The sequence below is a fragment of the Delphinapterus leucas genome, chromosome 14, assembly GCF_059928025.1.
Source record: "Delphinapterus leucas isolate spDelLeu-1000000601 "Yukka" chromosome 14, BTC_Dleu_Yukka2, whole genome shotgun sequence".
In the NCBI taxonomy this organism is placed as follows: Eukaryota; Metazoa; Chordata; class Mammalia; order Artiodactyla; family Monodontidae; genus Delphinapterus; species Delphinapterus leucas.
This window is the reverse complement of record NC_143142.1, coordinates 38,135,824-38,150,684: the sequence shown is the minus strand read 5'-3', so window position 1 is coordinate 38,150,684 and position 14,861 is coordinate 38,135,824. Positions and strand designations below refer to the sequence as shown.

General features: G+C 36.1%; 1 protein-coding gene across 1 annotated transcript in view; it reads right to left on the bottom strand.

Moving 5' to 3' along the window:
• The window catches only part of GREB1L (GREB1 like retinoic acid receptor coactivator), a 119,809-nt gene extending 105,565 nt beyond the window's left edge, over nt 1–14,244 (bottom strand). The window contains exons 1-3 of the mRNA XM_030760449.2: nt 13,601–14,244; nt 13,196–13,393; nt 4,580–4,756 (exon numbers count right to left, since the gene is read on the bottom strand). Of these exons, the coding sequence (XP_030616309.2) occupies nt 4,580–4,756; nt 13,196–13,393; nt 13,601–13,757 (532 nt within the window). The 5' untranslated portion in view covers nt 13,758–14,244. The remainder of the gene's footprint in view (nt 1–4,579; nt 4,757–13,195; nt 13,394–13,600) is intronic.
• Between the last annotated feature and the right edge of the window lie 617 nt (nt 14,245–14,861).

Genomic DNA, 14,861 nt, shown 5'->3' with positions numbered 1-14,861 from the left:
CAGAGCTAAAGACACACACAGAGTTTAAGTGAGGGGATGAAAAAAGATATTTCAGCAAACAAAACTGACAAGAAAGCAGGGGTAGTAAAACTTACATCAGACAAAATAGACTTTAATACAAAGGCTATAACACACAAAAGACAAAGAAGGGCATAATATAATAAAAGGATCAATGCAAGAGGAGGATATTACACTATTTAACATATATGCACCCAATACAGGAGCACCTAAATATATTAAGAAAATACTAACAGACATAACAGGAGAAATCAACAATAACACAGTAATAGTAAGGGACTTTAACACCCCACTTACATCAATGGACAGACCATCCAGACAGAAAATCAATAAGGCAACACAACAGACCAATTGGACTTAGTAGATATCTACAGGACATTACATCCAAAAACAGCACAGTACAAATTCTTTTCAAGTACACATGGAATGTTCTCCAGCGAAGATCATGTGCTAGGCCACAAAACAAGTCTCAACTAATTTAAGAGGACAGAAATTATATCAAGCATTTTTTTTCCAAGCACAACAGTATAAAACTAGAAATCAATTACAGATTGAAAAATGGGAAAAGAACAAACACATAGAGACTAAACAACATGCTACTAAAAACCAATGGGTCAATGAAGAAATCAAAGAGGAAATCAGAAAATACCTCAAGACAAATGAAAGTGGAAACACAGCACTCCAAAATCTATTGGATGCAGCAAAAACAGTTCTAATAGAGAAGTTTATGGCAATACAGGCCTTCCTCAAGAAACAAGAAACATGTGAAATAAACAACCTAACCTACCACCAAAAGGAATTAGAACAAACAAAGCCCAAAATCAGCAGAAGGAAGGAAATAATAAGGATCAGAAAGAAAGAAATAATACAGAGATATAAAAAAACAATAGAAAAGATCAATGAAACCCAGGAGCTGTTTTTTTTGAAAAGATAAGCAAAATTGATAAACCATTAGCCAGGCTCGCCAAGAAGAAAAGAGGATACAAATAAACAAAATAAGAAATGAAAAAGGAGAAATAACAACTGATACCACAGAGATACAAAAAAGCCATAAGAGAATACTACAAATAGTTATACACCAACAAACTACACAACCTAGAAGAAATGGACAGATTTCTAAAAACATACAATCTGCCAAGACTGAATCAAGAAGAAACAGATGATTTGAACAGACTGATCACCAGCAGTGAAATTGAATTTGTAATAAGAAAACTACCAGCAAACAAAAGTCCAGGACTGGGAAGCTTCACATGGGAATTCTACCAAACATATAAAGAAGAGCTAATACCTATCCTTCTCAAACTATTCCAAAAACTGAAAAGGATGGAATACTCCCCAAATTCATTCTATGAGGCTGCCATTACCCTGATGCCAAAACCAGACAAGACATTATAAAAAGAGAAAATTACAGGCCAATATCTTTGATTAATACAGATGCAAATATCCTGAACGAAATATTAGCAAACTGAATCCAACAATCTATAAAAAGGATCATACACCATGATCAAGTTGGATTTATTCCAGGGATGAAAGGATGGTTCAATATTTGCAAATCAATCAATATGATACACCACATTAACAAACGGAAGGATACAAATCACATGTTCATCTCAGTAGATGCAGAAAAAGTAATTGACAAAATTCAACATCCATTCATGATAAAAACTCTCATCAAAATGGGTACAGAGGGAACATATCTCAACATAATAAAGGCCATTTATGACAAATCCACAGCTAACATTATACTCAAAGGTGAAAAGCTTTTCCTCTAAATTCAGGAACAAGACAAAGATGCCCACTCTTGCCACTTCTAGTATTGAAAGACCTAACCACAGCAATCAGATAAGACAAAGAAATAAATTCAAATTGGAAGGGAAGAAGTCAAGCTGCCACTATTTACAGATGACATGATACTTTTTATAGAAAAACCAAAAGTCTCTACCCCAAAACTATTAGAACTAATGAATTCAGCAAAGTTGCAGGATACAGATTAACATACAGAAATGTGTTGCTCTTCTATACACCAATAATGAATTATCAGAAAGAGAGAGTGAAAAATAATCTAAGATCACATCAAAAAGAATAAAATACCTGGGAATAAACTCAACCAAGGAAATGAAAAACCTATACTCTGAAAACTATAAAACACTGACGAATGAAACTGAAGATGATACAAAGAAATGGAAAGATATCCCATGCTCTTGGATTGGAAGAATTAATATTGTTTAAATGGCCATACCACTGAAAGCAATCTACAGATTTAATACAATCTCTATCAAAATACCCATGACATTTTTCACAGAATTAGAACAAATAATCCTAAAATTCATATGAGACCACAAAAGACCTTGAGTTGCCAAAACAATCTTGAGAAAAAAGAACAAAACTGGAGGTATCACCCTCACAGACTTCACACTCTACAACAAAGCTACAGTAATCAAAACAGCATGGTAACAACAACAAAAAAAACCCAGCATGGTACTGGCACATAGACAAATAGATCAATGGAACAGAATAGAGAGCCCACACCTAGGTTAATTAATCTATGACAAAGGAGGCAAGAATACACAATGGAGAAAAGACAGTCTCTTCAATAAGAGGTGCTAGGAAAACTGGACAGCTACATGTAAAACAATGAGATTAGAACATTTCCTTACACCATGTATAAAAATAAAATCAAAATGGATTAAAGACCTAAATGTAAGACCTAAAACCTAAAACTCCTAGAAGAGAATGTAGGCAGAACACTCTGACATAAATCGTAGCAATACTTTTTTTTGGATCTGTCTCTTAAGGAAAAAGAAATAAAAGCAAAAATAAACAAATGGGACAAATGCGACCTAATTAAACTTAAAAACTTTTGCACAGCAAAGGAAACCATAAACAAAATGAAAAGACAACCTATGGAATGGGAGAAAATATTTGCAAATGATATTACCAAAAGGGGTTACTATCCAAAATACATAAACAACTCGTACAACTCAGTATCAAAAAAAACAAAACACCCAATCAAAAAATGTGCAGAAGATCTGAATAGACATTTTTGCAAAGAAGACATACAGATGGCTAATAGGCACATGAAGAGATGCTCAACACTGATGATTATTACAGAAACGCAAATCAAGACAACAATGATACCATCTCATACGTGTCAGAATGGCTATCATCAAAAAGTCTACAAATAACAAATGTTGGTGAGGATGTGGAGAAAAGGAAACCCTTGTACACCGTTGGTGAGAATGTAAATCGGTACAGCCACTATGGAAAAGGGTAATGTGGGTTCCTCAAAAAACTAAAAATAGAACTACTACATGATCTAATAATTCCTGTACTGGGTATATAGCCGAAGAAAATGAAAACACTAATTTGAAAAGATACATGCACCCCAACGTTCATGGCAACATTATTTACAATAGCCAAGATATGGAAGCAATCTAAGTATCCATCAACAGACAAATGGATAACGAAGATGTGATACACACACACACACACACACACACACGTGTGCACACACACAATGGAATATTACTCAGCCACAAAAAAGAATGAAATTCTGCCATCTGTTGGAACGTGGATGACCCTAGAGGGTATTATGCTTAGTGAAATAAGTCAGACAGAGAAAAAAAAATACTGTATGATATCACTTACATATGGAATTCAAAAAATAATACAAATGAATGCATATAGCAAAACAGAAACAGACTCACAGATATAGAAAACTAACTAGTCGTTACCAGTGGATAAAGGGAAGAGGCGGGATGATAGGGGTCAGGGATTAAGAGATACAAACCACTAGTATAAAATAGATAAGCAACATGAATATATATTTCAGCACAGGGAATTATAGCCATTATCTTGTAATAACTTTTAATGGAGTATAATCTGTAAGAATACTGAATCACTATGCTGTACATGTGAAACTAATATAATATTGTAAATGAATTATGCTTCAATTTAAAAAGAATAATTAAAAAGTAAACCCACTCTTTGTTATTTCCCATGATGTAGGAAAGCTATGCTGTGAAAAACGTCCAAAGTAATACTAGAAAGTAAAACAATTCTGACATAAAGTTAAAACATTTTACATCATAGGTATATTCCTAGTTATCCTGATTGAACTAATGCTAAATATAAAATGAGAATCACATCAATCAAGTGTAGTTAGAAATAATGGGTGGTGGAGAAAAACTACCAATGACTTACAAAGTGGATAATCCACAGTTGAAAAATTGAGAGATGATTTGATATCAGATCCAGATCAATGACTCTATGGAGAGTGAATCCTACTTTATTTCACAAAATATTTATTTTAGATAAATTGTATGGTGTTCTTTAATGCTAGTTTAAAAAAGTCTCTTCATTAAGGTGAATGTTTTGAGAGTTAATAAAAAAGTGAAAGCTAATTTTTAAGAAGTTACTAAATGAAAAAGTGTTTCTTACTTAAACTAATATGTAATCCCCAGCTAATTCTGTGATTTTAAAAATTCTGTGATAATTTAAAATAAACTTGTATTTTAACTCCTTTATCTCAGAAGGAACCTTATAGGTATGAGATACTCACCTAAAAGTGCATTTTTTCCATGATCATCTGGTAGAAATCGCTTGTCTACAGCACACACTAGGATGTGTTCAGGAAGATTGGGAGACTTGGCCCCCACCAGGAGGAATCCTGCTGGGATGTCGATTTGTTCCATACACAGAGATACCAAACGCAAATCCTTTCCTGCTTGACAAAAACCTACAAACCAGTAAAAAAGGACACAGTGGAATGTTTAGAGAGTTTATAACTCCTCATCACCCATTTGGAGAGTTGATTACCTGTGGGAATCACTATTAAGGACTAAATTTAAAGTGCATGTACTCCAACCAAAGACACATCTATCATATGTGCTCCTCTGAGCAGAGCTAAAAAGACAGAGACACTAAAAGGAGGTATTTCCAACTGTTTTAGCCAACACTGATGACTTTATATTTTCTGATCCACAAGTAAGCAAATGATAAATACACAGCAAACTCTGAAAAACATGGAATTTTTATGTGCACATAATATAGTATTTTTACTTTCAATGCAAATTCACTTCTCTAAATGGAGACAATCATAGAACGCAGATGTTCTCCATTTCATATAGGAAGAGACTGAAGCTCGGAGTTTGGTGAATCATAAATGAATGGATCAGAACTAGAACTCAGAACTGTTTAGGTTACTTGCACTAGGTAAGACATGACAAAACCTTACATATCAATTTACATTCCCACCAATACTGCAAGAGGGTTCCCTTTTCTCCACACCCTCTCCAGCATTTATTGTTTGTAGATTTTTTGATGATGACCAGTTTAAAAAAAAAAAAACACCTTACATAACCACTTTGTAACCATAATGTATTACATTAATTCATTAGTTCGTCATTTATTAAAAATGATTTGCAACAGATGCTGTCCTAGGCCTGGGGATACAGCTGAACAAAGTATACCTTCCTCTAAGAACTCACTTGTAGTCAATTAGAAGAATGTATAAGGAACTGATAATTACAAAACAATATTACAGAGGACAGCTATGTTCTGCTACAAAGCACCAATCTCCACATCTTCTGGGAAATGATTCCCACCACTCTAGTTATGTGATTTCCCTGGACAGCTGTGATATTCCAGATTGAGCTGGAGCTGCCACCCAGTCCAAGATGGGCCACTGGAATATCCCACCTTTCTGGTCATGGCTGATCAGTCCAGGTGTGGGTACCCGACATAAACCAGGACAATGGAGGATGGACACCTAACTCTCACACACAAACCTGAGGAGTCCACCATCATTATTACCCAATACAAAGTGCGCCAGAACCATGCTAGGTTCTCCCAGCATCAATTCATATTATGATGTTAACCAAATGCCAAGAAACAGTTGGATGCCATCAGTTAGTATACGAGAAATAAAAAGAAAATAACATCCAAGCATTGTATGAAGCTATGGTGCATAGGAATCTGCTGTATGGTCTGGATAATTAAACCTCAAAAGCAGACACAGTGAATTACAAAAAGCAAGAAATCAAAGACTAGAATGATAAAGACACTGGGCTTCAACCATTTCAAGCTTGTAGATCCCCTTTTAACATTAAAAAATTCAAATATAACTTCTAGTGTTCACAAATTGAGAAAAATAATATCAAAATGTTATTGTGAACTCTTTAACAATTTAAATGAATCTGTATTTTATTATTCACAATATCATCTATATTTATTTGGACAATAGTCATTTATACATGAGTCATATTATTTATTCAGTTTACAAACATATTTTGGAGCCTATAGATACATAGAACCCTTAAAAAAATCTGCTGTCCCCACCCCCATTAAGGGACAAAACTCACAGGTTTGAAAGTTGGGAGATGATGATGATGACGATGATGATACTAGTGGCAGTTAAAATTTATGGAGTGCTTAACATAAGACAGGTACAGTGCTAAACACTGCAGAGATTTTCTCATTTACTTCTGTCAACAACTCTACCTAGTTATCACTATCTCTTTTTCATATATGGAGAAAATGAGGCTCAGAAAGGTGAGAGTATTTGTCCAAGGTTACAGAATGAGTCCCATAATGTCCAGTGATGTAAGACATGGAAAGTCTGCTATATAAGAACAGGTAAAAAGCTTATTATTCAACTTGGCCAAAAAAAGCACTTAAGAATAGTTATAATCCAGAGCTAAAACCTGGAGGGGTGAACACAGACTTTTTCATGAAATTCTGAAATACTAAATCTAGGGACATTTTAAAGTCTTAAAAGGAGCATTAATTTTTTTAATCAAAGGAATTATTAATTTGTGTAGAGACAGTAAACCTAGAAACATATCTCCCCTAGGAGGTAGCACCTTTATTATGACTTTCTCCAAAAGGCAAAACATAAAATACCCTCCCAAATGGTGTAGAAAATTCAATGATGAGAGGTTTATGATTACCTATTGATGGAAACAGGGTGCTTGAGGAGCTTTCTCTGTCACTAAGTAGTACTACTACAACCTTTCTAAACTTTCAGTCATTCCATAATAGAAAGAATAGACAAGTCTGTACCAATCTGTACCAATTTGCAAATTATTACAAGCTTTTTAGAACATCAGAGCTATATGGAACCTCAAGGTCATCTGATAACAGGATTTTCCAACAAGTAGTTACCAAAATCCCAGCGATTCATAAAGGTATTCCATGATACTTGGGAACTATAAGTGAAACTAAAATAGATAACATTACCAATTTCTGAAAACTAATAAATAATTATTCTAATATCCTACTTTCACTTTATCATTATTATTTTTTTTAATATATTTATTTATTTATTTTTGGCTGCATTGGGTCTTAGTTGCTGTGTGTGGGCTTTCTCTAGTTTTGTCGAGTGGGGATTACTCTTTGTTGCAGTGCACAGGCTTCTCATTACGGTGGTTTCTCTTGTTGTGGAGCACGGGTTCTAGGGCACACGGGCTTCAGTAGTTGTGGTTCGCGGGCTCTAGAGCACAGGCTCAGTAGTTGTGGTGCACAGGCTTAGTTGCTCCGCGGCATGTGGGATCTTCCTGGACCAGGGCTCAAACCTGTGTCCCCTGCATTGGCAGGTGGATTGTAACCATTGCACCACCAGGGAAGTCCCTAATATCCACTTTTAAAACAGAATGTTCTAAGTGCTTTCCATGCTACACATGTAGGGGTAGTGGAAATCAGCTGAACGAACTCAGGACTCACTCAGCTGAACCCCATATCAATGTGTGGTTTTGATTATTACACATTTAAAAATTGATTTTATTATCAGTCACATGTATTGATGTGTTGCTTAATTTATATACCCATAATGGGCTGTTGGCTAATAATGGGAAGCTTAGGGAACACCGATTTGATGGACACAGTCATTTTATAAATGTACCTAACATGCTCTCTGCTAGATATGAAAGTTATATTCAACCCTAAACCCCACTCATCAAATTATAAAGTTACATAAAATGGGGCTTCCCTGGTGGTGCAGTGGTTGAGAGTCCGCCTGCCGATGCAGGGGACATGGGCTCGTGCCCCGGTCTGGGAAGATCCCACATGCCGCAGAGCAGCTGGGCCCGTGAGCCATTGCTGCTGAGCCTGCGCGTCCGGAGCCTCTGCTCCGCAACGGGAGAGGCCACAACAGTGAGAGGCCCGCGTACCGCAAAAAAAAAAAAAAAAAAAAAAAAAAAAAAAAAAAAAAAAATATATATATATATATATATATATATATATATATAATGCACCAATATGTTTCTGGGGCACCAAAAAAAAAAAAAAAGTAATGATAAGGTAAAATTTTAGTGATTATAATCCAATTTGGCTTTTCATGTAAGAGGGAAAAGGCTACCCTCTTTCAGCAGCATGTTATTTGTAGAGAAATTCTGCAAACAAAAGCCTGAAACGTTTTCATCACGTAGAGCAAAAATTATAAAAATAAATTAGTACATCCTTTTAATCCTAAAACATACAAACCCCAAAATTTGGGTATTAAAAGTAGATTTTGACTCTTTTTTTGATACTGGGAAATATTTAAATACACTTGGCCCCCCTTCTCCGCCCCCCCAAAAGTATAACATTTTATTTTTTAATTTGTCAACAAAACATGCTTTTCCTTACACAACCAATTTAAAGTAAATTAAACAGCAATGATTGAATGATAAAATGTAGGCAATATTTTCTCATGCATGAATAATGTCAGAGTATATATATATTTTCAGAGTATATAATATACTAATCTAAAATAAATATTTTCTACTTAAAATCTATTCTTTATCACATGCTATATAGTGACAGAATTAGTTTTTAAATTCCTAAGGGGTTCAAAAGATTATGTATTACTATAAGAGAGATTTGTAAGTCAAAGATTGGGTAACACTAATCTATCCCAATCTCTTTAGTATGTAAATGAGGAAGCTAGGGCCCATAAAGGTTAAGAAAACAGCCCAAGGTCAAATACCCAGCAACCCACCAAGTTGGGACCCAGGTCTCTTGACTCCAGGTTACAGTCTCCTTCGTCCTCGTTAATATCGCTCTGACTCACAGAATGCTTCACCTTCCCTGGTCTGATGTAGGACCCTCTCCTATAGCTTCTTCCTTGCCTATCCTTGCTGAGTCTCATCACTCAACTTTCCAGGCTGAATCCTGGGGGGTACTTGACGCAGTAGCCCCTGCCAGCCATGGGCTATGTCAGCATCCACCTCTCTCACACCTGCTGACGAATCCTTAAAATTCATGGTTTTGCAAGTTCCAAAGGTGTCCCTTAATTAGAGAGTGACATTTCTGATGAGCTTTCTCAAAGCAATACATTGCAGCCAAAGGGAGATTAAGGGGGAAAAGTACAATTTCAGTTTTGGGCTAAACAGGGATAGAGTAGAGAAGACACAGTCAGTGTGGAAAATATCTGAAGAAAGCAGGATTTTCTCTGGAAGAAAGATGATTTCAGAGTGATTTCTGTGGTATAATGAAAACTACACAGTCCACTCAAATTAAGAAGCACAAAGGGGCTTCCCTGGTGGCGCAGTGGTTGAGAGTCTGCCTGCCGATGCAGGGGACACGGGTTCGTGCCCCGGACCGGGAAGATCCCACATGCCGCGGAGCGGCTAGGCCCGTGAGCTATGGCCGCTGAGCCTGCGCGTCCGGAGCCTGTGCTCCGCAATGGGAGAGGCCACAACAGTGAGAGGCCCGCATACCACAAAAAAAAGAAAAGAAGCACAAATCGCTTTCAGTGCTACAGCATTTGAAGGTTTTCCCATTTATGATATGAGGACACCTAGAGGTGAAAAGTAATAATTATTAATGACGATTCTAGGAGAAGAACGTTTTTCTCATAGAAGGAGGAAGCAAACCTCCTCTTAAAATTTTTTTTCAGAAAGTGCTTGTGACAATGAAAAGAGAAAATGTCCTATTTTATCCTAAAAAGAAAACCGTAATCATGGGAGCATATAAAAGGGGCACAGGAACCAACTGAAATTGCTACCAATGGCCAAAACTGGAAAAATTGGAGAAAAAAATAAAATAAAGTAGTATTGGATTATAACCCAAAACATAAAATAAATATTCATAAGTGTATAATGATATAAATAAATGACTGTATAAATTAATAAATGAGGGAGAAGAGACAAATTTCCATGCAGTAGAATTCCAAATAATGTATTAGATACTCTGCCCTCAAGGATGTGGAGCATAACTCCGTATTCCTTAAGTGTGGGCTGAGTGCAGTGACTTTCTTCCACAGTATGGTAATGGGGGCGGGGCGGGGGGAGAGAGGAGATAACACTATCTCAGCCAGGTGATCAAGGTCAACATCAATAGTCATAAATCATGTTGATAGTACGTACCCTTGATATAGTATGATGAAAATGGCACTTTACCTCTGTGATCTTCCTCCCCCAAACCCATAACCCCAGTCTAATCAGGAGAAAAACATCAGACAAACTCCTATAGAAGGTCTGCTACAATATACCTGACCTATAATCCTGAAAACTGTCAGGGTCAGCCAAAACGAGGGAAGTCTGAGAAGCTGTCACAGCCAAGAGGAGCCTAAGGAGACGTAACAACTAAATCTAATGTAGTATCCTGGATGGGATTCTGGAACAGAAAGAGGACATTAGGTAGAAACTAAAGAACACAAATAAACTATGGACTTTCATTATTACTAAAATTACTAGTAATGTGACATGCTAACAATAGGGCAAACTGTGGGGATATATAGAAACTCTGTACTATTTTAGCAATTTTTCTGTAAATCTAAATCTGTTCTTAAAGTCTAACAAAGAACAGACTTGTGGTTGTCAAGGAACGGGGAGGGATGGATTGGGAGTATGGGGTTAGCAGATGCAAATTATACGTAGAATGGATAAACAACAAGGTCCTACTGTATAGCACAGGGAACTGTACTCAGTGTCTTGTGATAAACCATAATGGAAAAGAATATATATGTGTGTGTGTGTGTATATATATATGTATAACTGAATCACTTTGCTGTACAGCAGAAATTAACACATCATTATAAATCAACTACACTTAAATTTTTTTTAAAGTCCATTTTTAAAATGTCCTGTTTTACCTTCTTGCCTTCCAGTTAATCACCAGCACAAGCCACACAGGTGATTTAATTAAGAGGAAAGAGGATAGATGAGAAAGAAAAGGCAAGGCTGAGTCCAGGAACAGGGTCACGAAGAAATCAATCCAAGGCCAGAAATGGTTGCAAAGTCAAGGAAAATTTCCTGAGTTCACTTTGTAGTTAGTTTGAGAATATGCTCACAAGGGTCTGGACTGTTTCCTCCAAACCTTCATTCTTGTGATTCAGATCAGCTAATTATATACAAAATATATCATCAGGGATCCCCAGTTAAGAAAAAAATATATTATGCAAAGAGCAATATTTAATTTAGTTTTTTAAAAAGATTGAAAATAAGCTCTGTGTGTCTCTAAAGAAGTAGCTAAAGAATCTATGAAATGTGATTATATTTCAAGACCTATAGGACCCAAATATCTGGTGTAGCAGGTAGTTCAATTTCCCCACTATTAGAAATATGTCAGAAAATTAATATAATAAATATTAAATCTCAATTAAAACCTAAGATAAAATAAGAAGTAACCTTATTACTCCCCTCTAGGGTAATTTTAAATTATATCTGAACTAATCCTGAAAGAAAGATAGGATCTTTCTTTTAGAGGCTACTGGAGGACCTGGGGGAAAGTACCCTAAGTGTGTGGGGGGGTGGAAGCCTATTTACTGTAGTCAAGGAAAGAAAAGTACGTTATGGGGCACACAAATAATTTATTTGACAAACTTGCCCCTACTCTCAAATGCATTTTCTGGGAGTAATACTGACATGCTGCCTTAAAAGCAAGACTCTTGCAGCAAGCGATTTTAATTTTAAAGGGGAGCCATAGTACAGAGCCCTTCTTTGTAAACCTCATCTGCATTTCCTTAATAGCCAAGGTTTTCACTTCACAGAACCAGATTTTGCATTCTCCAATTATCTCCAGCTTGAAGGTTACAGAGTAATCTAAATGGGGGAGGGGAAAGTTTACTGAAACAGCTGTAAACACAAACTAATCAAAGCAGTATTTGGAGGCCTAAAATCTGGCGGCCCTTTACCCCTTTAGACGATCAACTGCCTCCCAGCAGGGTAGGAACCTACCAATAATTTACATAAGAAATTAGCAACCAGATTTTACATCTGAATGGCACCCCCAGAAGCCCATGGGGTGTTAAGTATCTGCTTATCTAAATTGCCTCTAAAAATAGCTTTACCTTCCTTTAAGTCTTAGGAGTCTTAGGTAAATAGAGGATTTCCCATGAAGAGGAGGTGGTATGCTGAAACAAATCCAGGCACTGTATTGCTCTATTTCACTGTCATTTTCATAAGGAAAAATTCAGGGCTGTTCGGCCTTTGAGAGAGAGGACTCTTAGAACTACCTTAGAATGAGCCAAGCTGGAAGAGCTATGGGCAAACTATAAACTATCAAATTATGAACTAATTAGAAATCAGGCTGGGATGGCCAGAAAACAGCATCGTATGCCACTAAATGGAGGTAAGTGAGTACAATTTAAGTTGTTACATCACCAAAACCATGAAATACTGAAAACATTTTATGTAGGATTTTCTTTTTAAAAGTGTGGTTAAAGCCTTGGTAGAAGAGGAAGTTGAAGATAAATAAAGTGGGATTATCAAAATATGTTCATTTTAATCTTCTAGAGATAACAGTATACTGGATGAATTTTCAAAATATATGGAAAAGGTAAATATTAAAACACCTGATATCTCTATAATTGTTTTGAGAGTGGAACAGAAAGACGTAGAAAGAGAGATCACTAAAATAAAGTTTCTGAAAGAGTCACATTCTTGCAGGAAGCACCTGGAGCATTGAAAAAGTCCTGAGCTAGGTCTAGGCTTGCCTCTGCCACATACCATCTCAGAGAAGTCATTCAATTGCTGTGAATCTCAGTCTCTTCATCTACAAGATGGGGTGATAATGCTTGTCTTTCTTAATAGACACCTGCTATGAAATCACAGGCAATAATGTGAGTGAAAGCATAATCATTCCTCATTCCTTTCTGTAATTACTGGTTTCCAGCCTTGAGCACCCCATGCAATGATTGGAAACTAGCCAGACAATATTAGAGGAATTGGAAAAAAAAAAAAAAAAGGCAACCCACCATCTGTAGTGCAAGACCCTTCGGGGGCAGGTTTTTGTGAATAGGGAATTGGTGGGCTATTTGAATCAGACATTTCTTCATCATCTTCGTCATCTTCCATTTCATTTACTGTTAGATTGTTAGAAAAATCCAGGCTTCCATTTTGAGTGTAGCGGTGTACCAAATCTTTATCCAGATCCTCCACCTTGGGTTTTACATCTGGGTAAGCAAATAAATCATAGCTAACTTAATAAAAATGCTTGTGGGAAAATAACCAAAAGAAAAATTCATAGTTCTGAAAAATATCTGAGGACAGGGAGACTGGCATTGACTAACATTTAACCCATTTATTTCAGATACCCCCAGATTTGGAGATCCCACTTCTATTAAAAGGAGTCTAGAAATGTGTGGGATTGAGAAACTTACCTGCAGATGAGAAAGGATGCTGGTCAGGGTCCAAGTAAAGCTGGGAAAAAATTGGTCGTGGTACCACACTACTACATCTGAGAGAGGCTTCTATGGAGTTGTGGAGAGCTTCTTCAAATCGAGCAGATTTCAGTTGCCCAGCATATGAATTCCCCATGGTCTACACTACCTCCCAAGGAAAAAGAGAAAGGAGAAAATTGATACAATTAGAGGGCCATATGTCTGCAAAGTACACAGATAGCTGATATAAACTATACCCATATATCCTAAGATTGGAACTATATTAACTTTACCTATATTTCTTGAGACAACTTATCAATTTATCTGTTACATCACTTTTGCTTCTTATCTTTAGAATCCAAAGGTGCTTTCAAAAAGCCCCTTTAAGGGATCTTGTATCTGAGGATCAAACCATAATAAGTGCTTTAAGTGAAGGTTCTCCAACTAGTAAATCAAGATTGACCTGTCAGTCGTGAAGCCCAGCATGGTGACAATGGGGCCACACCTTCTTAAACTGGTGGGCTGCCAAAACCCCATAGGAACACTATCAGTGGTTTCAGAGTAAATATCAAATTACTTCTCTCTCTACTAAGATCTTATTACCCTAGGAGGGAAAAAGAGTCTTCTCTGGAAAAAAAAATAAAAGCTTTATGATAATACATTTGACAAATTCCTGAAAGCAAGATTTGAGCCTTTTAAAATTCAAAGAACTTGTTCATGTATTATTAGTATTTATTTAAAAAACAATGTTATTTCTTTTGCTTAGTTTGAAGCACAGTCTTATTTGGGACCCTTTAGTAAAGTACAGAACAAGAAGTTTTGAAGCAATCGCCTTTACTTCTCATCACTAGTTACAAAAACTTCCATATATATCAATAATAACTAAACTTTTTGGGTGCTAAATGTTGGCTATGCTAACGATTGGTCTGAGGTCCCCAAGACGCTTTCTGGGTTCCATGAGGTCAAAACTCTTTTCAAACTATTATTAGGATATCATTTGCCTTTTTCATTCTCATTCTTTCATACGTTCACAGTGGAATTTTCCAGAGGCTATATGATGTGTGATATTGCAACAGATTGAATGCAGAAGCAGACAGACTACTCTTTTCACTAACTTTTTTTTGGGAAATACAGTTATTTTTCATGTTATTTATGTTGCTATATAATGGGCTTATTGTTAATTTTTAAATTAATAAATATTTTGAAATTTTCTTAATTCTAATAAATATAATATACATAAACAAAACTTAATCATTTTTAG